At 45.8% G+C, this 24,366-nt stretch overlaps 1 protein-coding gene across 3 annotated transcripts in view; it reads left to right on the forward strand.

Moving 5' to 3' along the window:
• Positions 1 to 224: 224 nt before the first annotated feature.
• Positions 225 to 24,366, forward strand: part of ccp110 (centriolar coiled-coil protein 110) — a 61,557-nt gene continuing 37,415 nt past the window's right edge. For 2 of the 3 annotated variants that reach the window (XM_078559166.1, XM_078559167.1), the window contains exons 1-4: positions 248 to 482; positions 4,366 to 4,412; positions 9,545 to 9,711; positions 16,880 to 17,008. In XM_078559166.1, coding sequence (XP_078415292.1) covers positions 9,571 to 9,711; positions 16,880 to 17,008 — 270 coding nt within the window. In that variant the 5' untranslated portion in view covers positions 248 to 482; positions 4,366 to 4,412; positions 9,545 to 9,570. Of the gene's footprint in view, positions 483 to 4,365; positions 4,413 to 9,544; positions 9,712 to 15,280; positions 15,431 to 16,879; positions 17,009 to 24,366 lie in introns of all 3 variants that reach the window. The other variant, XM_078559168.1, reaches the window with a different exon arrangement.

Below are 24,366 nucleotides of genomic sequence, written 5' to 3' on the forward strand. Positions count from 1 at the left end.
GGCAGTTTCAGTGACTCCAAATGATTATTACTGGCAGTGTTAGTGACTGGGTGTTTATTACTGGCTATGTCAGTGACTCTGAGTGATTATTACTGTCTGTGTAGTAACTGAGTGATTATTACTGGCTGCCTGAGTGACTCTGATACTCTTATCTGCAGCGGCCCAGCAGCCCACGTGGTTTGCGCGGAGCCGGAAGTGTTGTTGGCGGCTGCTGGCCAATGAGAGCGGGCTATGGTTGCCAGGTGACGCGGCGGTTTGGGCTGTGCGGATGGCGGGAGGAGGCGGTGGCCGATCAGGAGCAGCTTGAGCGGCGCCTTCAGCCGCGTTACCCCCGGTCCCGCCGCTCGGCCCCTCGGAAAGCGGCCGCGCCCCTGCCCCCTGTCTCCGGGCCCGGCCTGTCGGCCGCTCCATTTTAACCCTTGTTCGCGGACCCGGCCCCTGTTCCTGTGTCAACGGCGCTGATGGTGTCGGCTTCACCCTTTGTAAGTGTTAAATTCATCAACCGAACTGTTGTCACCAACCGGACAGCCTGTTAGCGGCTGCTTGGGGGGGTGGGGGGGGGGTTTTGTGGGGGGGGGCTGTAGGGGGGGGGCTGTAGGGGGGGGGCTGTGGGGGGGGTTGTGGGGGGGGCTGTGGGGGGGGGCTGTGGGGGGGGTTGGGGGGGGTGGGTGGGGCTGAGGGGGGTTTGTTGGGGGGGGTGGGTGGGGCTGAGGGGGGTTTGTGGGGGGGGTTGGGGGGGGTGGGTGGGGCTGAGGGGGGTTTGTGGGGGGGGTTGGGGGGGTTGGGGGGGGTTTGTGGGGGGGGTTGGGGGGGGTGGGTGGGGCTGAGGGGGGTTTGTGGGGGGGTTGGGGGGGGTGGGTGGGGCTGAGGGGGGTTTGTGGGGGGGGTTGGGGGGGTGGGTGGGGCTGAGGGGGGTTTGTGGGGGGGGTTGGGGGGGGTGGGTGGGGCTGAGGGGGGTTTGTGGGGGGGGTTGGGGGGGGTGGGTGGGGCTGAGGGGGGTTTGTGGGGGGGGTTGGGGGGGGTGGGTGGGGCTGAGGGGGGTTTGTGGGGGGGGTTGGGGGGGGTGGGTGGGGCTGAGGGGGGTTTGTGGGGGGGGTTGGGGGGGGTGGGTGGGGCTGAGGGGGGTTTGTGGGGGGGGTTGGGGGGGGTGGGTGGGGCTGAGGGGGGTTTGTGGGGGGGGTTGTGGTGGGGGTGGGTGGGGCTGAGGGGGGGTTGTGAGGGGGGGTTGTGGTGGGGGTGGGTGGGGCTGAGGGAGGTTTGTGGGGGGTGGGTGGGGCTGAGGGGGGTTTGTGGGGGGGGGTTGGGGGGGGTGGGTGGGGCTGAGGGGGGGTTGTGGGGGGGGTGGGTGGGGCTGAGGGGGGTTTGTGGGGGGGGTTGGGGGGGTGGGTGGGGCTGGGGGGGGTTTGTGGGGGGGGTTGGGGGGGTGGGTGGGGCTGAGGGGGGGTTGTGGGGGGGGTGGGGGGGGTGGGTGGGGCTGAGGGGGGGTTGTGGGGGGGGTGGGGGGGGTGGGTGGGGCTGAGGGGCTGAGGGGGGGTTGTGGGGGGGGTGGGGGGGTGGGTGGGGCTGAGGGGCTGAGGGGGGGTTGTGGGGGGGGTGGGTGGGGCTGAGGGGGGGTTGTGGGGGGGGCTGAGGGGGGGTTGTGGGGGGGGGCTGAGGGGGGGTTGTGGGGGGGGTTGTGGGGGGGGCTGAGGGGGGGTTGTGGGGGGGCTGGGGGGGGGGCTGAGGGGGGGTTGTGGGGGGGGTTGTGGGGGGGGTGGGTGGGGCTGAGGGGGGGTTGTGGGGGGGGTGGGTGGGGCTGAGGGGGGTTTGTGGGGGGTTTGTGGGGGGGGTGGGTGGGGCTGAGGGGGGTTTGTGGGGGGGGTGGGTGGGGCTGAGGGGGGGTTGTGGGGGGGGTGGGTGGGGCTGAGGGGGGGTTGTGGGGGGGGTGGGTGGGGCTGAGGGGGGGTTGTGGGGGGGGGTGGGTGGGGCTGAGGGGGGGTTGTGGGGGGGGTGGGTGGGGCTGAGGGGGGTTTGTGGGGGTTGTGGGGGGGGCTGAGGGGGGGTTGTGGGGGGGGTGGGTGGGGCTGAGGGGGGTTTGTGGGGGGGGTGGGTGGGGCTGAGGGGGGTTTGTGGGGGGGGTTGGGGGGGGTGGGTGGGGCTGAGGGGGGTTTGTGGGGGGGGTTGGGGGCGGTGGGTGGGGCTGAGGGGGGTTTGTGGGGGGGGTTGGGGGGGGTGGGTGGGGCTGAGGGGGGGGTTGGGGGGGTGGGTGGGGCTGAGGGGGGGGTTGTGGGGGGGGTTAGGGGGGGTTGTGGGGGGGGTTAGGGGGGGGTTGTGGGGGGGGGTTAGGGGGGGTTGTGGGGGGGGGGTTAGGGGGGGGTTGTGGGGGGGGGTTAGGGGGGGTTGTGGGGGGGGGGTTAGGGGGGGTTGTGGGGGGGGTTAGGGGGGGTGGGTGGGGCTGAGGGGGGGTTGTGGGGGGGGGTTGGGGGGGGTGGGTGGGGCTGAGGGGGGGTTGTGAGGGGGGGTTGTGGGGGGGGTGGGTGGGGCTGAGGGAGGTTTGTGGGGGGGGTGGGTGGGGCTGAGGGGGGTTTGTGGGGGGGGGTTGGGGGGGTGGGTGGGGCTGAGGGGGGGTTTGTGGGGGGGTTGGGGGGGTGGGTGGGGCTGAGGGGGGGTTGTGGGGGGTGGGTGGGGCTGAGGGGGGGTTGTAGGGGGGGTGGGTGGGGCTGAGGGGGGGTTGTGGGGGGGTGGGTGGGGCTGAGGGGGGGTTGTGGGGGGGGGTTGTGGGGGGGGTGGGTGGGGCTGAGGGGGGGTTGTGGGGGGGTGGGTGGGGCTGAGGGGGGGTTGTGGGGGGGGGTTGTGGGGGGGTGGGTGAGGCTGAGGGGGGGTTGTGGGGGGGGGTGGGGCTGAGGGGGGGTTGTGGGGGGGGTGGGTGGGGCTGAGGGGGGTTGTGGGGGGGGTGGGTGGGGCTGAGGGGGGGTTGTGGGGGGTGGGTGGGGCTGAGGGGGGGTTGTGGGGGGTGGGTGGGGCTGAGGGGGGGTTGTGGGGGGTGGGGTGATTGGGGCTGAGGGGGGATTGTGTGGGGTGGGGTGATTGGGGCTGAGGGGGGGTTGTGTGGGGCTGAGGGGGGGTTGTGTGGGGCTGAGGGGGGGTTGTGTGGGGCTGAGGGGGGGTTGTGTGGGGCTGAGGGGGGGTTGTGTGGGGCTGAGGGGGGGTTGTGTGGGGCTGAGGGGGGGTTGTGTGGGGCTGAGGGGGGGTTGTGTGGGGCTGAGGGGGGGTTGTGTGGGGCTGAGGGGGGGTTGTGTGGGGCTGAGGGGGGGTTGTGTGGGGCTGAGGGGGGGTTGTGTGGGGCTGAGGGGGTTTGTGTGGGGTGGGGTGATTGGGGCTGAGGGGGGGTTGTGTGGGGTGGGGTGATTGGGGCTGAGGGGGGGTTGTGTGGGGCTGAGGGGGGGTTGTGTGGGGCTGAGGGGGGGTTGTGTGGGGCTGAGGGGGGGTTGTGTGGGGCTGAGGGGGGGTTGTGTGGGGCTGAGGGGGGGTTGTGTGGGGCTGAGGGGGGGTTGTGTGGGGCTGAGGGGGGGTTGTGTGGGGCTGAGGGGGGGTTGTGTGGGGTGGGGTGATTGGGGCTGAGGGGGGGTTGTGTGGGGCTGAGGGGGGGTTGTGTGGGGTGGGGTGATTGGGGTTGTGTGGGGGGGTTGTGTGGGGGGGTTGTGTGGGGGGGTTGTGTGGGGGGGTTGTGTGTGTGGGGGGGGGGGGGTTGTGTGTGTGGGGGGGGGGGAGTTGTGTGTGGGGGGGGGGGAGTTGTGTGTGGGGGGGGGGTGTTGTGTGTGGGGGGGGGGGTGTTGTGTGTGTGGGGGGGGGTTGTTGTGTGTGGGGGGGGGGGTTGTGTGGGGGGGGGGGGGTTGTGTGGGGGGGGGGGGGGTTGTGTGGTGGGGGGGGGGCTGAGGGGGGGTTTATTGGGTGAGGGTCGCTGTAAGAGTGACTGTTACTGTTTCCTCCAGGGATCTCAGGCCTAAATACAGCTGTGAGGTGTGGTTAGTGTTTGGACTGTGTCGCCCGCTTCATTCTGGGCAACCCTGTAGTGGGAAAAATGTTTTACTTAAGTGATTCTGGTTAGACTTCACATCACTGCACGCTGTGTGATACTTTTAACACTGCCACCCTGAAGAGCCATACAGACTCGAAACGTTAACTGTGTCCCTCTCCGCAGATACTGCCAGACCTGCTGAGCTTTTCCAGCTATTCTTGTTTGCGTTTCACTCTGTTTACTTGCTTGGTAAACAAGAAAACTTTTGAAATGTTTTGAAGCAAAACCAACAGTGGAATTTAAAGAGTAGCGTTTTTTTATGTGGTAATAACATTTCCTTCATTGTAGTTTTTCTTCCTCCCTTCAAGGTGCTGGCTCCTTTGATCATTGCATTGCGGCTATTCTGTGTGCACTGGTAAGTTATTCAAAGTTGGTGCCATTACTTCCAAATTTGATTCTGTTTTCACCTGGGCTTGGAGTTTCCTCCTGGAGCACAAGCCAGAAGTTATAACCAGCAATGTCTCCTGTATTGTGTCCATTTTGCTAATCGTAAAGCTATGCCCAAGTGTACTCCCAATCTCATTTGAGTGCTCCCGAATTTATCATAAGCATAAATCAGGATAGACAATCTGGGATCAAGCCAAAGCCAACATATTTGTCTTAAAATTTTCAATTCATTTAACCATTACTCAGGATCAGCTAGTTTAAGAAGGTGCAATCGGAGAAGATTTTCATTTTTAATTTGCCTTATATTTAATGCCATAAAAATGCACGAAAAGACACAAAGTCCAGAGCAGAGGGTACAGTTTTTAAAGATGTTAAAAAGATTGCTATTAAAAGACCAGAAAAATTAGGAAATTTCTTCTTGCGCTGAAAATCGAGCTGCAATGTTGAGAGACCTCCCTAAACCTCTTCAGTTAGAGGATACATTCATTTGAGAGCTTGGAGGGTAGCCAGTTTTGTCAAGGGAGTTTCCTTCAAATGAAAGGCTTAACGATTGAATGTTTTAAAAAAAAAGAGACTTGGGTGTTTTTTTTACTCAATCATGGAATGGGGGTATTGCTGGCTAGGCCAGTGTTTATTGCCCATCCATGATTGCCCTTGAGAACAGAGTAGCTTGCTAGGCCATTTTAGAGGGCATTTAAGAGTCAACCACATTGCTGTGGGGTCTGGAGTCACGTGTAGGCCAGACCAGGTAAGGACGGCAGATTTCCTCCCCTAAAGGACATTAGTGAACCTGATGGGTTTTTACAACGATCAACAATGGTTTCGTGGTATTCATCAGACTTTTTAATTCCAGATTTTTATTATTGAATTCAAATTCCACCATCTGCCATGTCCTCAGAGCATTACCCTGGGTCTCTGGATTACTAGCCTGGTGACAATACCACTACACACATGGGAAATTTCAGGTTAAGTATTCCTATCTATTAAGAGGTGTAATTTGTTTGCTCCTAGATTGCAGGTATGTATAGGTGGAAATGTGATGGAAGCTCCATGATGTCCATGTTTACACATTCTCATGGATGAGTTATTGTGTAGTAATCAAGGGGGTGAACCATGGTGGGTTTTGTTACTCCCTCACAGCCTTACGGCTGACATTTGACAATTGCGCACTAGCAGATATTGGGCCTCCCTCATTTCCAGCTGGGATGTCCATTTGTTCAGGGGAGTTCTAGTAACATGCTGAAATTGGACCAAAGATGTTAAAATAGTTCCACTATTCTTATAATGCTGTAAGTAGCCTCCGAAGACAGCTGCTCAGGAAAAATTCTGGAAACTGCGCCTAAGAAAATCTTGCTATCACAATATGATTAATGACTTGAAATACCCAAAATGATGCCCCAAACTTGCATCAGCTCTTCCTGGCGCTAATGAAAAGATCAAGATGTTTCACATTAAAATAAACTTTGGATTTCACTGTTAGTGCTTGTTTTTGCCCTGTAGTCCTGGAGCTGCAGCTACAATGCACCACCTTGTCACTGTGACAGTCACATTAAGACCATCGTAGAAATTTGCAACACAGAAAGGAGGCCTTTCAACCTTTCATTCCTCATTTGCTGCTCAGAATGTGCCTTTGCCCTTTCACTTTCCTTTGGGCTGCACTGCATTGCTCACCGCTCCTCTCCCTGCTCTGCTCTCAAGCTTACAGCAGTCTTCAAGTACATGGCACAGTGTTGCTTTTCTCACTGGAATTTCATGCTCTGCTATCTATATGCCCTTATGTCCTTTTATATGTCTCAAGGCCAGGGCGAATTTTTTTCAGCTAGAAAGAGAGTTATCATGGCTGCAGCCATGACATTGCAATACACAGGATGTCTTGACTGTAATATGTATACATGATTTACAGTTTTGAAAAGTATTATAGGAAATGTCAATTATATGCAATTTTGAACATTGAATTCTTTTCTTCTGTTCTGAATGGGTTAAGGTGCAATACATACTTGTCTTTATGTGAAAAAGAGAACTTCTTTGTATCTCCTACATGTAAGGAAAGATAATTGTGAAAATGATACACATGTCTTTGAGGAGTGAGTGTTGTGGGAGCTGCACTTATCTGGGTAAGTGGGGAGTATTCCATTATACTCCTGACTTGTGCCTTGTAGATGGTGGACAGGCTTTGGGGAGTCGGGGTGAGTTACTCGTCACAGGATTCCCAGCCTTTGACCTGTTCTTGTAGCCACAGTATTTATTATAGCTAGTCCAATTCAGTTTTTGGTCAGTGGTAGCCCCCAGAATGCTATTTTGGTGGAAGTGTGAAGATTGGTGTTAAATGAGTGCTTTGCTATAAGACACGCCTGTTCGAAAGTCTGGTTTTAGCACGTGATTTTGAACTTAATTGCTGATTACCATAATTTGATTATGCCTGGAGGTGCTAAAGCAGAGATGCCCAAAAGCTTATCACTCAGCTGCTGCCGGGTCACAATTTTCATGAAATGCTATATGTGGGCTTCAGTTGCCCATTTTCACTGAAGGAATACGCTGGCTGATAGAGAACAGCACATTTCAGGGTTACTCAGGAACTGAGTAAGAGGGTGCACAACCTTTGGAGGTCCAGAGGAGGAGGGATGTCCAGTACCCACACTTTACCTTCCTATCCCTCTGTCCTGCACCAGTTGGTTCTACTGGCCTGGCCTCAGTCGTTGTCCTCTTGCTCCCACATACCAAGGGGAGCCCCTAACAAGATGCCCAAGACCAAGCACTCCTGTTCTCCTGGTGACTTCTATAAGGTAGAGTAGCATAGCACTCTTTTTTTTTAGGTGTAGGCCTCAGAATATTTCTAGAATAAATATTAATAGGGTTGGTGAAGCTTTGAGAGTGTTCCAGAGAGTTTCCCAATGTAAAATCTCATGTAGCAGGTGAACAGTAAAAGGTATCTGGGTGTCCTGGTCCATGTATCTCTCAAAGTTAGCATGTAGGTAACAGCAAGGGATTAGGAAAACAAAAGGAATGTTGGCCTTTATTGCAAAGGGGAAGGAGTATAAAAGTAGGGAATTCTTGCTATAGCTATAAAAGTCATTGGTGGCTCTGCATCAGGAGTACTGCATGTAGTTTTGGTCTCCTGGTTTTAATAAGGATATACTTGCATTGGAGGCAGTTCAGAGAAGGTTCACTGGGTTGATTCCTGGGATGAAGGGGCTGTCTTATGAGGAAATGTTGAGTAGGATGGCCTTGTACTCACTGGTGTTTAGAAGGTTGAGGGGTGACCTTATTGAAACTATTAAGATTCTGAGGGGTCTTGACAAGGTAGATGCTGAGAATGTTTCCCCTGGGTGGGTGGGGGAGTGGAATCTAGAACTGGGGGACACCGTTTCAGAATGGGGGATCACCTATTTAAGATAGATGAGGAGAAATTTCTTCTGAGGATAGTGAATCTTTTGAGTTTTCTGCCCCAGAGAGCAGTGGAGGCTGAATCATTGAAAATTTTCACACCAGGGGTAAATGGATTTTTGAACTACGGGAGAGTTGTGGGGGGGCAGGCAGGAAAGTGAAATCGAGGCCAGGATTAGATCAGTCAAGATCTTATTGAATGGTAGAGCAGGCTTGAGGAGCTATATGGCCTACTCCTCTTATTTTTTATATTCTTATCCACAGCTATTTTATTCCCAAACAGCTGGTTGTTGTGAAGAGAGGTCAGGTCAAATGCTATCCACCAAAATGTCAAGTAGCCTGTTTAATGAGCACTACCTGGCAACTTTAGTGACAATCAGCTGCTTAATGATCCTCATGCCGGGCATTCCTGGTGTGTGCTTCAGCTCCTTTGCCAAGATGGTGTCTTGCGCTAGAAATGGACAAAACCAGCATTTCAGCACAAGACTCCACCTTGGGCATCGTGATAACTCTTTGGTGCCTGAACAGCCATCAAAAATCACTCCCTCCATCTCTAAAATACATAGTTAGCGGTATCATGAACAAACCAAATAAAATAGAAGCTGTTTACTTGTGGATTAATTAATACTCTTTATCCAATCCTAAAAGTGAAAATTGAGAAGCAAAGAAACTTATGCTTTGCAGGTCTGGGCAACATTTCTTTTGTTCAGCACTGCAAGGATCACTGATGTAATTTTGAGTTAATAGTCCCTTGGTAGTTTATTTTAATTGCTTTTGAATATTGTAGTAAAACCCAACCAGTAGGGGTTTGAGAGGGTTGTACTAATCCACATTCTCCTGAATTACAGAAGCAGGATACTGTTTATGCTCCACACGAACCTCACATTCTATTGTGTTACTTTGTCTCACCCATTCAGTATATTCTTCTATTCCTTTCCCCCCCACGTGTTTATCTAGCCAGAGCATTAATACGGTGAACCTGTAAAATAATTACTGAGCATAAGCTGCAACAAATGGTTGTATCTGCAATTTGTACACCCGCTGGCTGGTAAAATTTAAAATGTCACTGATGCAAAGGTTGTAGTTCATGAAATGTTTTCTATAAAGGTAAATCATGTTTTATTCCAGAACTTATCATTGTAGAAAAAGAGTACTGTAATAAATAAAATTGCTGAATCTACTGTCTGGATGTACATGAGCTGCATATCCAATAAATTTAAACTTGTTTACATACATCCTTGTTTAAATCTTCAGGTAATTGGAAAAAATGATTTTTAGTGAAAATATGAAGCAGTTTCATGGCTTTGTAAAGTGTAATTAGCCTGTTGGATATTTTTAAAACGTTGTTAAAACCACATTTTGTGTGCATATCTTTATTGGCCTGCTGAATTAGAAATGCTTGAAATAAAATTGTAAAATTTTGCAATCCAGATAACAAAAATGTAGTTTGGGTAATTTAATATGAATTAGTTATACTAATTGTAATGTACGAGACTACTGGTGTTATCGTTTGCAGTCGTCATACGAACATAAATACCCCACTTTGTGTTTTTAGCAACTTGTTTTTATGAAGATTTAGTATAAAATTTCTCTCTAATTCTTACATTGTCATTGGTGAGAAAAATGACTACCTGAACTATATTTGGAGTTGTACAGCTGGTTTATTTGGAATGGCGGCTATGATCTCAGTAACCCTTATTCTACTTCTTTATACAGTGAGAAGAAAGCATTAGTGGGTGAGAATGGAAGAATATGAGGAATTCTGCAAGAGGCATTCAGCCAAGATTCAGACTCAGATGATGGAAAATAATTCTTTGCAATCAATTTGGCAGAAGAGCAACTCAGTTATCTGCTTCCATGGGATTGCTGCACTCTGTCCTCTGGTATGACTGGCTTTTTTTGTCGCCTGACAAAAAAACCAACAAATTAGATGTCATAGATTATAATAATGGAAATAGTTTGCAAACAATACATATTTTCAGAGAGGTTTTTCAGAACGCTTGTTTTTGAATTCTGGGATATTCATGTTCAGAACATGATGTTGACCAACACATACGAGTAGCTTCATTCAAGTTATTTTGTGTTATACGCAAACACTTGAAATATTTAAAGAAAAACCATTGCAATGCAGTACAAATTTGAACATGATTCCATATACAACTTGATGCTAAGAGTTATTTATTTTAAACTATAACTACAAAATCAAGGTGAGAACCACAATGATAAATTTTTATAGATCGTGCAAGGCATTGCATGTGGGTTTTTCACAGGGTATGGTCAGACTCTTACCTTGTTATCTTCATATTGCTGTTTCCACTCCTGTTCTGACTGTATCTATAGGACTTCTTTTCTGTTTCAGCATGTCTTCTCCTGTTTCCTTTTGGCTTGAAGGTAGATGGTTAAGCCACTTACAGTTGCAGGAGTTTATTTCACACCTATCTCCTTTTACTGTTCAAAGATGGATTTTAAGGATTGTTGTAATATACTTTGGAATGCTATTATTTTTATATTTTCAAATGAAGATTGCTTCTCTTCCCCTAATCTGGAATCCCCTTTTCCCCCCTATATTGATTGAATGGTTGACTGTGTATTGCATTGATTTGGCCCCCATGACATTTGTGTACCCTATTTGGGATTTCTTTTTTTGGCTACTGCTGAGCAAAGATCATTTATTCATTGCACATTTTGTATTTTTGATTGCATGTCATTCCTTTTTTTTACTATTACGGAACTGTATCCCTTGTAACAGCGAAGTTTACTCTTTGTTTTTAAAATGTTTTTCTCTGCCAGCAGAAAGGTATTTGCTCCCACCACAAGTGTAGATTTAAAAAAAAAGTTTTCTGCGTGTTGCTGCCGCTAAAGGGATATGCTGCCCCTCTCCCCGACATTCTTTTGTCGCAAGGTGGCAGCCAGCAATGTCAGATGGCCTCCGCTAATGCAGCAGGTGTCACCGGGTAATCATTCCACCCTGTAGGTTGCAAGCTAGCAGGGCCACACTTGGGTGGTGGAGGTCTGAACAGAGCCTGGAAAAGTGAAGGTGGGCAAGGTTGGGTGGGTAACCCCAAAAAAGTCTGAAAAATAAATTGCATTGTGTCCTGCAGAGACTCTATCGATTTTGGGTGGCTGGGCTCATACTGCTCTGTACAGTAACCAGTCTTTCCTTTTAACTTCTGTTTAATATGTTAACAAAATCTTTTATCATGTTCCTTGCCAGTCTTCTTTCATGCTGTCTTTTATTCTTTCTACTTTTTTATTCCCAATTCACTTGATGTTCTGTTTTATTCTATTTAACCATAAAGTTTTCACAAACTTCTTCTATAAGTCTAACTTGAATTTCACTACTCTTGCAAGGGGTTGCAGGACTATCTGGATGACCCCAAGGGTGTGGTCAACCTGCCATTTTGCGAACCCCAGGTCCACCTGTCCCAGCTGGTAATACCTGGAAGGTCTCATGCTCAGGGTTATAAGTGACGGTCAAGGGTGGATCTGGTGGATTCTACAGAGTGAAGGTGGAGGAGCTACAACCTAGGAGGACAACGGCTGGCTGGTGCCAGGCAGAGGCTCCTTTGTTAAGAAGGTTTCTGTTCCCTTCAAGCCCACACGAGAGAGGTAATGGGAAACCAATTCATGCTTCCCCTTTTCCCCTAGTCAAATATGGTCAGTATAAACAATTTTTATCAAGACAACAGTGTGAATAGGGTTGGCACCACTTATGTTAACACCGTGCTCTGTATGGTCATTCATGAACATCTGGTGGACCTGGACAACATTTAAAAACTGGCTTAACCACAACTGCCAACAATGAGGCCATCCACTGTTGCGATGATTGGAAGGTTTGGAAGACCATGGTTGCCTATGCCAGTTGTCATGGCAACAACAAACCTCTAATATTAACTGCACCTTTTGCAGTAAGTAACTTGCAGGAAATATGGTCTGTACCTTAATCATCTCCTGTTTGAAAGTTTCCCATATATCATCTGTGTAGAAACTTAGGTAACTTGAATGCACTCTGCAAATCACAAATTAAGGACAATGTATCGTTAGCAGTTGGCAAGATTTCTAATATTGCTCTTTCTCAAGCTTTTTGCCTTTCCTGCCTTATCTAAAATGTCGAAGCTACGTGTACTTGCTGTTTTTCTGGCATGCTGTTTCTAGTTCTTGCTTTCATTGTGGCTCTTGCATTCATAGACATTCCTGTGTTTTTTTAACACATTTTCTTATGTTCTCCCTTTTTCACAATGTTATGCTTCAGCTGCGTTTGCTCACTCTCATTTGCTTTCTCACAATCTTATGTTGTTGATAACTTAATTGATGACTTAATCATCTTATTACAGAGTATTTAATTTCTACGTATTTATATTTTAAACATTCTTATGCCCAGTAAAGGCATGAAACAGTCTTATATTTAAAATGGGCACTGATGAACTGTTAAGATGGCTGCCAAGGGTCAGGTGACTTTTGCTACTTCACATTGCCATCTCCACTGTGTCTCCTGCCAACGCAATATGGCCGTGCAAGATGGCTGCCAATACCTGTCTGCGCGTGTGCACTGGTTCATAACCAGTGGAGCACAAGCACTTGTTTCCATTGATTTCAAATGGGCAGCACTTGCTGGTTTGCAGGTATCCCGTTCCCGGCATCACAGCGAGCTGTCCTGGTACCGATAGGCTACCTTTTCCCTCTGTTATGTCCCCTGACAGTGAAACCTGGGTCAATAGTTGCACCCCAGAGTTATCGCCTGGAAAGTGGGATTTGTTCTTTGTGCTATCCTGCAGCAGGGCAGAGAGCCAGCTGTGGGGCACCAATACCGGCACCTGCAGCTTGCAGAGACCTTCCACTTGCCATTGGAAATGAGTGGATCTGACATTTCGTTCCAGAGTTAGGGCCTTGTGACCGGATGGTGCCTGGGGCCGGCTCTTCAGGGCAATGTCTCGAACTTTGCCCTGCTCCTTCGGAGTCAATGACCCAATATAGTGCGCCGATCCTTCAATTTACTTTAATGTTTTCTGTCATCTTGCAATTTATAAGCACTTTGTGAACACAGAAGGAGAGAGACACAAAGCACAAATGCAAGGAGAAAGACCGAACTGAGAGAGAGACTGAAACCGAGAAGGTAGACAAGCAGAAATAGTGGGTGCTGGTGTGGTGCAAATAGAATGAATGAGCCACTCAAGGAGAGAGCGAGAGAGACATGGTGCAGAGACCTAAAGATGCTGAGAGACTGAGATAAAGAGAGTTGGAGAGAGAGATAAATAGAGGGAGTATTGGGAAAAATAGAGCGAATTAATGATGTTGCACAACCAAATATGTTTATGCAAAGTGCTGCGGATGCTGGAAATCTCGAACAAAAACAAAATGCTGGAAAAACTGAGCTGGTCCGACAGCTTCTCTGGAGAGAGGAAAAAAGTTAACGTTTCGAGTCCATGTGACCCTTCAGAGCTGATGCGTTTTCTATGATTTTGCAAAGTATGGACAGCCAGTTTATTTTGATGCATCATACATAGTTCTTAATAAACAAGCTGGGTTCATGTCGCACATTGCCCTGTATAAAGGTGGCTGCCCGGCATGTGCTGTGCTGTACGTTGCCCCCTATAAAGATGGCAGCTGTTAACCTGGGCCTACCAACAGCATACAACTGCACATGCATGGTGTTGGCAGCAAACACAGCCTACTATCTCAAGCTTCTAGAAGGATCCTAATTAAATCACCCTGAGTGGGGGCTTCCCCCTTTTACTGGACATGCCCAGGCAGCACACCTCTGTGAAAATCACACTCTCGGAAAGATAATTGGACCCATTTCAGGCTAAGAAGTGTCAACACCCATATCCAGAACTACATCCCTGGCTTGAATGGGTCTTTTCAGAAACAAGACTAATGGTCTCAAACCCCCCAGGGGGATGGCTGGAAACAGTAGCCCAGGATGTGGCTAATCAAAGTAAGGCCAACACCATGTTTGGAAGGGAGCTGGAAGCAGCCGTATGGTGAGGCAGCCATGTTTTTGGGCTGCTGTTGTTTTTCATTCAAACTGGCAGCCTGCAAAAAACATTGAAAGAGACAGCTGCAGCAAAAGGCTGTGTCATCTTTCCCTTTGTGACCTGATGAACATTCATAACTTTGAGGGAACCCTGCAATGATCCTGAAATCTGACTTCAGCTATTTGGACCCATCTGAACTAAATTCAAGAGTGGAAAAAGACTCCTATCTTTATTGGGCTGGCAGGGACTACTTCTTACATGTGAACTATGAACGTTTTGCTTACAACTTATAATGGTATACTATTTTCTTTAACTGTACCTTTCTTGTGTGTGTGGGAGTGATTGAAGTAGCGTTTAGTCTTTTGTATTCAGTGTGTGAATAAATAATCCTCTTTAAACTCACGGAAACTTGCTGCTGTTATTTTAAATTGACCATATGCTTCAGGGGCTAGAAAATGCACGCATCTACCTTTCCAAAAAAACCATACTGATTATGGGCAGTAAGAGAAGGGAATTGGGAGTTTGTTTATTTCTCATCCCCCATCTGTAAGAACATATTTTGGATTAAGAAGTTTCAGTTACTGAGGAAAAATGGCAGACGGATTTGGATTTTTGTTTTGAGAAATTTGATTGACCCACATGGGAATCCTTAAAACAAAAGTGAGCTCAAATCTTGTAGAAATAAATTTACATGGCACCCAACCAATCGGAGGAAATTTGCTTGACATGGATAAAGCTATCAACATCCCGGGGGTTACCGTTGACCAGAAACTGAACTGGACTAGCCATACAAATACTGTGGCTACACGAGCAGGTCAGAGACCTGGAATCCTGCGGCGAGTAACTCACTTCCTGACACTCTAAAGCCTGTCCACAGTCTACAAGGCACAAGTCAGGAGTGTGATGGAATACTCTCCGCTTGCCTGGATGAGTACAGCTCTAAAACACAAGAAGCTCGACACCATCCAGGGCAATGCAGTCTGCTTGATTGGCACCCCTTCCACAAGATTCACTCCCTCCACCACTGACGCACAGTTGCGGCAGTATGTTCAATCTACAAGATGCACTGCAGGAATTCACCAAAACTCCTTAGACAGCACCTTTGAAACCCATGACCACTACCATCTTGAAGGACAAGGGCAGCAGATAGATGGGAACATCACCACCTAGAAGTTCCCCTCCAAGCCACTCACCATCCTAACTTGGAAATATATCACTGTTCCTTCACTATCATTGGGTCAAAATCCTGGAACTCCCTAACAGCACTGTGGATGTACCTACACCACATGGACTGCAGTGGTTCAAGAAGGCAGCTCACCACCAACTTCTTAAGGGCAATTAGGGATGGGCAATAAATGCTGGCCCAGCCAGCCATGTCCACATCCCATGAATGAATAAAGCAGTTTGTACAATGTTCGTGCAACATTCTATCAACGTAGCTTTTGACATAAATTTATAAATTTGATTGTGACACTAGAGCCCAGAAACTCAGCTATACCAGAAGAACAGACCTGCATGGGGCACAGGGAACGATCCCTGCACCTGCATGGATAGGCTGAAGGCACGCGTAACATTGGGCCTCGAGACTTGTGCTCAATGATCTGCAGCTTGCCAGTTCAGGGATGAGGTGAGGTTTTTCAAAAAATATACCATATAATTTGTAAAAGCACATACATGAGCTATATATTGCACTTTATGTATGGAATGGGTGATGAAAATTACCAATTTTTTGGCAGTGCTCTGTTGAAATTGTGCATAAAATATTTCAAATTACTTTATTGGTCATTATTTCTGCATGCTGAAAATATCTTTTACTGCTTAAATGATGATCTTACTCTTGTTTTGTTCAAAAAGATTGTTGCCCTATAATGGTCAGTCTTCCAGTTAACGTGCCATTTTCAGTGGTTTTCTAAGGCTAAGTATTGAAGCAGATTTTGCCTTTTGGAGCCCCCCGCCCCCCCCCCCCCAAATACTTCCTGCTATTTGACTGGCAATGGTAAGCAATGGCACTGAGGACCAAGGATAGCTGACAGTGTGTGTCACATTTGATTGTTAAATCTTGAAAATGTAGTGAAGACGGTGACTTCTAAACTTATTGACCCAGCAAATTTATGTCGTGTTGTATGTTTTGCTAGCAGTTGCAGCGTTACTACAGTTCAAATTCTTAGACTTTCTATGAAGTGAATCCGTGCAAGGATAACCCTAGCACTTAAATCTTGTTCTTCTGAGCCAAACCTATGAATTGCACATGTTTACAACTAAGTGGCTATACTTATTTTAAGTCGTGTCAATAATAATTTACCAAAGCTAATGATGTTTTAAGTAGGATTTGTCTGTGTTTTTATAAACTGTGTGTACCTCTCTGTAGTGCAGGGAGAGTGACAATATGCAGACCACTGCAGAAGTTAGCAGAGGCAAATGCACAATGGCACGTTCTTTTAGTTTGTACAGCCAACGTGAGTATGGCTGCTCAGTTCTGTCATGTTATCTGGAGTCTGTGTGGAAGAAAATTCAGAGTCCGACTAAATTAGCTGGAACAGATTGATGGAAGATGATGCATTTTAATCGAACTTATCTGCTATCGTTAAGTTTTAATGTAGCAGATGCAAGCTAAATTTGTTTGTGGGTAGAATGCCTTCAAACCCCAAGATCTTACTGGCAGCCTTCTGTCTTGTAAGACGATGGTTTGCAACGGAGTAATCAACTCCAACATCAAACCCAAAGATCACATGTTGACTAACGGGTAGCTTCACTTTGTCAGTGAGGACTTTGTAAGCACAGCGTCTTTTAAATAGGAAAACACCCTCTGAACAATAGTTATTCATAAGCTTTTATAGGACTCATTAACAACCGAGCTTCGGCTGGTTATTTGATAGCTTTGCCTCAGCTTTGAGTTACTCATCATCTAACTAGTGGAGCGAATAAGTAGTATTTACAATACACAGCGGAGGTAATTTTTCTGATTAAGTAAGCTTGGTACTTGGAGGTTTGAAATTGGATCATTATAATGAGGTACAGATTTGCTAAAAGCTTTAAGCACTACCAAACTGAATCAAGCTAACTTTTCCTATTACAGATGAATACCGAAAGGAAGCTGGAGATGCAGCAGTATAGACAAAAAGCTGTGGAATTGGAGATTAACCGGCAGAAACTGAGGAAAAGCGCCTTACTTACCCGTGTCCAAGAAATTATTGAAAATGTACAGGTTAGCTATATTATCTTTGTTTGCTTTGTTGGATTTTTAAACTAGAATTTTCAAATGCCAGAGTAAAATTGGAAGTTCAGAGAAGGTTACATAGTTACAGTATCTTCATTATCATTGTGATGTTTGAAACAAATTGTTGTAATTCTGAACAGCCTTTCCTTTGTCTAATTAAATGGCTTGCTGCACTTATGAATTATATTGTATGATGTTTGTGTCATTTGCCATACTATAACACAAAGGGACAGATTATTTTAGTGTCAGGTTTAGCTCAGTGTTGGCAATCTTGTCTCTTGAGTCATGGGTTCGAGCATCACTGGAGGCTTGAGCAATCTGGATTGACAGTTCAGTGCAGTACTGAGGGAATGCTGCATTTTCAGAGTTGCTATCTTTTGGATAAGATGTTAAATGAAGACCCCCAGCAGGTGTAAAAGGTCCCACAGCACTATTCAAAGAAGAGCAAGGAACTCTCCTAGTGTGTTGACCATCACCAATTCCTCAATCAACACAGACTATCTAATCATTTGTCTCATTGCTATTTGTGAAATGGCATTCTGCAATTTGTGTGGTTTGTTTGTTTGTTTTGTTAGGTTTTTATGTTATATCAGACTAGTGGGATTTCCCTAATACTTCCGTTTATGCACAGCAATTCAAGCTCCTTTTGCCATTGTAGTAATGTTAAATTAAATATAAAATATATAGAAGACCATGGATATATCACTAAATTGCAAGGCAGTAATACAGTTCAGGAATTTAAATCCCATAAACAGAGAAGGAAATCCACTGAGAGGAACCATTATATTGTGCACACGTTTGGCAGGTACATTTTTATTCATTAGTTGCAGCTAATGTATTTTAAGAACTCTATCAGGCTAAAGGAATAATGGTTTATTGATTTATTTTGTTTGCCAGTTCCGTAATATGTACTAGAAGTGGGGAAAATCTGGCTTCTGCTTGCTTCCATCCCCTCTACAACTGAAAGGTTACCCCTAGGATGGTAATTTGAAAAATAAGGATTTGAATGATCATAGTTTAAAACCAGGTTGTACGAAACTGGGACAGTGTTCCAAGATATCTGTTCTGGGTGTTACTCTTTCAAAGGCGAATTTTTCTATCTCTTGATTCAAGTGCAAGAGAGAAATGAAATCCAAATTAAGTAAGCTTAAGATGCAGACAAAATCACTCATAACCACCACCCCCCCCACCCCCCACCACTCTTTCCTGTCTCTTTCTTTGATCCAGCTTTTGGGCACCTGTCCTAATACCTCCTTTGGCTCAGTATCGTTTTTTGTTTGATTATGTTCCTGTGAAGCATCTTGGGATGTCTTGCTATGTGAAAGGAGCTATATAAATGCAAGTTATTATACATTTCAAAATGGAGAATCAAGTCAGGTTGTCTATGGGGAAAATGAATGTGTTTGATTGACTGATCTGGTTCCAAGAGAAGCTTAAAATGTACACTGTTTTCTGGCATTAGCAGTTTCTGGACTGATCGGAAACTTGTTTATTCTTTCATGGGATGTGGATGTTGCTGGCAAAGCCAGCATTTCAATCCTAATTGGTTTGTTAGGCCATTTCAGAGGGCAGTTAAGAGACAACCACATTGCTGTGGACCTTGAGTCACCTATAGGCCAGACCAGGTAAAAACAGCAGACTTCCTTCCCTAAAGGGCAGGAAGATATAATAAATTCCAAATAACATTATGAAAATTATTGTAAAGTAGAGTAATAGTGGGGTCTGTGTCTATGTACGTGTGTGTGTCTGGATGTACATAAGAACATAAGAAATAGGAGCAGGAGGAGGCCATTCGGCCCCTCAAGCCTGCCCCACCATTCAATAAGATCATGGCTGATCTGCCCCAGGCGTCAACTCCTCTTTCGTGCCAGCTCCTCATAGCCCTCAACTCCCCGATATTTCAAAAATCTATCTACCTCCTCTTTAAATACTTTCAGTGATCTAGCCTCCACAACTCTCTGGGATAGAGAATTCCAGACATTCACTACCCTCAGAGAAGAAATTCCTTCGCATCTCAGTTAAATGAGATTACAGTTATTCTGTAACTATGTCTCTTAATTTGAGATTCCCTCACTAGTGGAAACATCTTCTCAACATCTACCCTGTCAAGCCCCTTCAGAATCTTGTACGTTTCAATAAGATCACCCCTCATTCTTTTAAAAACTAATGAATAAAGGCCTAAATTGTTTAGCAGTTCTTGATAAGTCAACCCCTTCATCCCAGGAATTAGCCTAGTGAATCTCATTTGAACTGCCTCCAATGCCAGTATATCCTTTCTTAAAAATTGTACACAGTACTCCAGGTGCAGCCTCACCAATACCCTGTACAGTTGTAACAAGACTTCCCTATTTTTAAACTCCAACTCCCCCACCATGCAGGCCAACATTCCATTTGCCGCCTTAATTACTTGCTGTACCTGCATGTTAACTTTTTGTGTTTCATGCACAAGAACACCCAGATCTCTGTGCTGCACTTTTTTTTGGAGTCTCTCTCCATTTAAATAATAGTCTGCCTTTTTAATGTTTCCTACCAAAGTGCATGACCTCACACTTTTCTACATTAAACTCCATCTGCCAAATTTTTGCCCATTCACTCAACCTGTCTATATCCCCTTGCAGATTCCTTATGTCGCCATCACAACATGTCCTCATCACAACATGCCCTCCCACCTATTTTTGTCAGCAAATTTGGATACATTACACTCTGCCCCCTTCTCCAAGTCATTAATAAAGGTAGTAAATAATTGAGGTCCTAGGACTGATCCTTGTGGCACTCCACTAGTTACGTCTTTCCAACCTGAAAAAAACCCATTAATCCCGACCCTTTGTCTTCTGTGCATTAATCAATCCTCAATCCATGCTAATACACTACCCCCAATACAGTGAGCTGTTATCTTCTGCAGTGACCTTTTATGTGGCACCTTATTGAATACCTTCTGGAAATCCAAATACACCACATCTACCGATTCCCCTTTATCAACTCTGCTTGTTATATCCTTAAAGAACTCTAGCAAATTTGTCAAACGTGATTTCCCTTTCACAAAACCATGTTGACTTTGTTTGATTGTGTTTTCTAAATGTCCTGCTATTTCTTCCTTAATAATGGACTCTAGCGTTTTCCCTATGACAGATGTTAGGCTGACTGGCCTATAGTTTCCTGCTTTTTGTCTCCCTCCCTTCTTGAACAGGAGCGTCACACTAACAGTTTTCCAATCCCAGAATCCAGTGAGTTCTGGAATATTTCGACCAATGTCTCCACTATATCTGCAGCCACTTCCTTTAAAAACCCTTGGATGCAGGCCATCAGGTCCTGGCGACTTGTCTGCCTTTAGTCCCATTAATTTCTCAAATACTTTGTCCCTTGTGATAGAGACTGTTACAAGATCTTTCCTCCCATTAGCTCCTTACTTATCTAATATCTTCGGAATGTTTCATGGTGGAGGACACTATAAGACCAATGCAAAATATTGATTTAAATTATCTGCCGTTTCCCCATTATCAATTCTCCAGTCGCATCTTCCAAGGGTCCCACGCTCACTTTAGCCACTCTCTTTCTTATTCTCGTAGAAGCTCTTGCTGCTTGTTTTTATATTTCTTGCCAATTTACTTTCATAATCAATTTTCTCCCTCTTTATTAGCTTTTTAGTCATCCGCTGCTGGTTCCAAAAAAAAAAATTCCCAATCCTCTGGCCTTTTTCTTCCCTTTGTATGCCTTAGTTTTTGATTGGATACTCTGACTGCCTTTATTAACTGCGGGTGTGAAGATGGTACACTCTCCAATCCCGCAACGATCACAGAGACTCGGGCTTCCTTTTAACCGGTTTTATTCAAGCTTATACAAGGGAGCCGCAATCATTCCATAGAATGAAGACCCAGCTCCTAGACTGATTACCTTTCATTACTTTTGTACTTTTTCTTATTAAACATTTGAATACATCCAATCGGTAACCAACACACCGGTCCCATGCTAACTCTCTCCTATTGAGTACACAAACATGTGATTTTGCTAACCAATTATTCTAAAGGATGTATACATAATTATATTACCCAATCAAAATTAAAACATGTACGCAACGACCTTGGTTCTCACAACTCAAGACTGTTTGTTTGTGTTTCATCAAAGCCCCCTCTTTGTCCCTTGTTCGTCTTCTCGTATCTAAGCTAAAACCATCTGCCCCTTCTCTATGTGAGAGGGGAGTACACTTAATCTAATAATGTCATACTTTTGTCTACAGGCTGACTCTCAAGGCTGTGCAATGTTCACCTGGTAATCTTCAACTCTTAATATGTTTAGCAGCCGTATCTGCCTGGAGATTTTAAGGATTTTTCAGTAAATTCTTAATGTATTCTCTTTTTTAGCATTTTTAATTTCCCCCTAACAGGGTGGTTCATCCTTCTCATCAAGTCCTTCTTTTTGACCGGGATAAATTTTTGCTGAGTGTTATGAAATATCTGCTTGAATGTCTGCCACTGCTCATCCACTGACCTTCCCCTTAGTCTATTTTACCATCCCGCTTTAGACAACTCTTTCCTCATACCTCTGTAATTACCTTTTATTTAAGTTGAGGACACTGGTTTGAGATCCGAGTTGCTAGCCCTCAAACTGAATTAGAAATTTTACCATGTTGTGATCGCTACCCCCTAGAGGATCCTTAACTATGAGATCTCTTATTAATCCTATCTCATTACACATTACTAGATCTAAAATAGCCTGTTCCCAAGTAGGTTCTGCAATGTATTGCTCTAGGAAACAATCCCTGATGCACTCTACAAATTTCCATGTTCCATGTTACCCCTGCCAGTCTGATTTGTCCAGTCAATATGCAGATTAAAATCACCCATGACAATGGTAGTGCCCTTCTTACACGCCTCCATTATTTCCCGATTTATAATTATGTCCTCCAGTGAGGCAGCTCTTCAGGGGCCTATAGACGATCCCATCCATGACTTATTCCCCTTGCTATTCCTTATTTCCACCCAAACTGATTCCACATCACGATCTATTGCACCTATATCATTGCTCACCGCATTGAAACCTTCCTTTTTTAACAAAGCTACCCCACCTCCTTTTCCTTTTTGCTTATTTTTCTGGAACATCGAATACCCTTGAATATTGAATTCCCAGCATTGGCCACCATGCAACCATATCTTTGTAATAGCTATCAAGTCATATCCATTTATTTCTATTTGTGCCATCAACTCATCTATCTTGTTACAAATGCTGCATGCATTCAGATGAAGAGACTTAAGCTTTGACTTTTTACCATTATTACGCATTCTGGTTCTAATTTCTGCTGCACTCTTCTGCTTATATTTTCTGCTCCTTCCTGTCACACTTTGATTATCATTCGCCTCTTCACTATCCTGCACCTCTGCTCTCTTGTTTCTTTTTGATTTTTAAAACTTCCCTTCAATTGAACCCTCCCCCCTGCCCCCTAATTAATTTAAAGCCCTATCTACAACCCTAGTTATATGATTCGCCAGGACATGTTGCATTGGGACAGGCTTCATTTGAATCAACTCTCTCCTTTCCTAGTACTGGTGCCAGTGCCCCATGAATCGGAATCCACTTCTCCCATACCAATCTTTGAGCCATGCATTTACATCTCTAACTTTATTTACCCTATGCTAATTTGCACATGGCTCAGGTAGTAATCCGGAAGGTGTGTGGGACTTAATTGAATTAAAGGAAGCTGGTCTGAAGGCTTTGATGTATCAGAAGATAAACTAGGTTTGAAATGTTAAGTAGGTAAACATGGGTGAAATTTTAGAATGTGAGGTGTAAAAGGAACATTTGCATTTTTAAATAAACCAGACTAGCTTGAATTCAAAAGAGGGAGTGAAATGTTACACCTAGCCAGGAGAAGTTAAGAAACAGTGTTTATTTTTCCTATGATTACTGGTAAAATTGGTACTATTACAGATTTTTATTATTAGAGAGGTAAAGTCCAAAGACATAGTGAAACAATGTGAATTTGCATTTAAAGAGGAAATCTGCATAAAGGAGATGAGGTTGTGTATAGGAAAGAAGGCTTTTTAAGATCTAGCACAAGTGTAAAAAACCTCCAGCATCTAAGCCTCCAGCTGCTGTCTAAAGAAACTGAAGTTAAGAAACCTGACTTTGAGCTCGACTGTTCAGTGTGTCGTGTTACTTTGCCTGGGTCTTTTAAAATGTATGTTTTTGCTATTGCCATAACGGAGGTGTAACTGGGAGTTAGATTAATTAGGAGAGCTAAGAGTTATCATAGTAATCTGTAAACCTATGTATGTGCTTAAAATCATTTTAAAAAATTTAATAAATCTTTAATTTAGTTTTGTAAGAAACCTATAAGACTCGATGGTGTAATTACTACTGAATTCAAAGCACGCATCTCAAAATTTGTACAAATTGCAAAACAGATGTGGTAGTTGTTTCAAGTTTCCTTTTGGGATTGAGCAACTCAGCATTTACTGTTGGCTGTGCCATAACACATTAGCGAACCACATGGGTTTTTACAACAATCGATGATAGTTTCATGGTCACCATTACTGAGTCTAGCTTTCAATTCCAGATTTTATTAATTGAATTTAAATTCAGCTGGCTAAGGGTTGGAATTTGAACCAGTGTGACCGGAGCATTGGCCTGGCCCTCTGAATTACTAGTCCAGTAATATTACCACTACACCACTGTGTCCCCCGAAGGAATAACAGGGAACCCTGGGATTTGGGGTAACCTCTAGCCTTTACTGATAATGTGTAATCACTTTCTGCTGGCTGGAAGGGTCATATGAGTCATGGAGTGCTGAAGTCCATTCGGTCCATTGAGTCCATGTCATGTATATGTGCATAGATCATTGAAGGTGGCAGGACAGGTGGAGAGCAGTTAATAAAGCATATAGTAACCTAGGCTTTATTCATAGGGGCATAGACCACAAGAACAAGGAGGTTATGTGGAACTTACATAAGATAGCAGTTAGACCTCAGCTGGAGTATTGTGTACAGTTCTGCACGTCACACTATAAGAAGGATGTGATCACATTGGAGAGAGAAGAGGTTTACAAGAATGGTTCCAGGGATGAGAAACTTCAGCTATGAGGATAAGTTAGAGAGATTGGGACTGTTCTCCTTGGAGGGGAGAAGGTTAAGTGGAGATTTGATAGAGATGCTCAAAATCATGAGGGGGCTGGATAGAGTAGGTGGGGAGAAACTGTTGCCACTCGTAAAAGGATCGAGAACAAGAGGGCACAATTTAAAGTGATTTGCAAAAGAAGCAAATGCGATGTGACAAAAGACTTTTTCACAGTGAGTGGTTTGAGTGGAATGCACTACCTGGAAGTGTGGTGGAGGCAGGTTCAATCGAGACATTCA

This window comes from Cetorhinus maximus, chromosome 15 (assembly GCF_964194155.1).
Source record: "Cetorhinus maximus chromosome 15, sCetMax3.hap1.1, whole genome shotgun sequence".
Taxonomy (NCBI): Eukaryota; Metazoa; Chordata; class Chondrichthyes; order Lamniformes; family Cetorhinidae; genus Cetorhinus; species Cetorhinus maximus.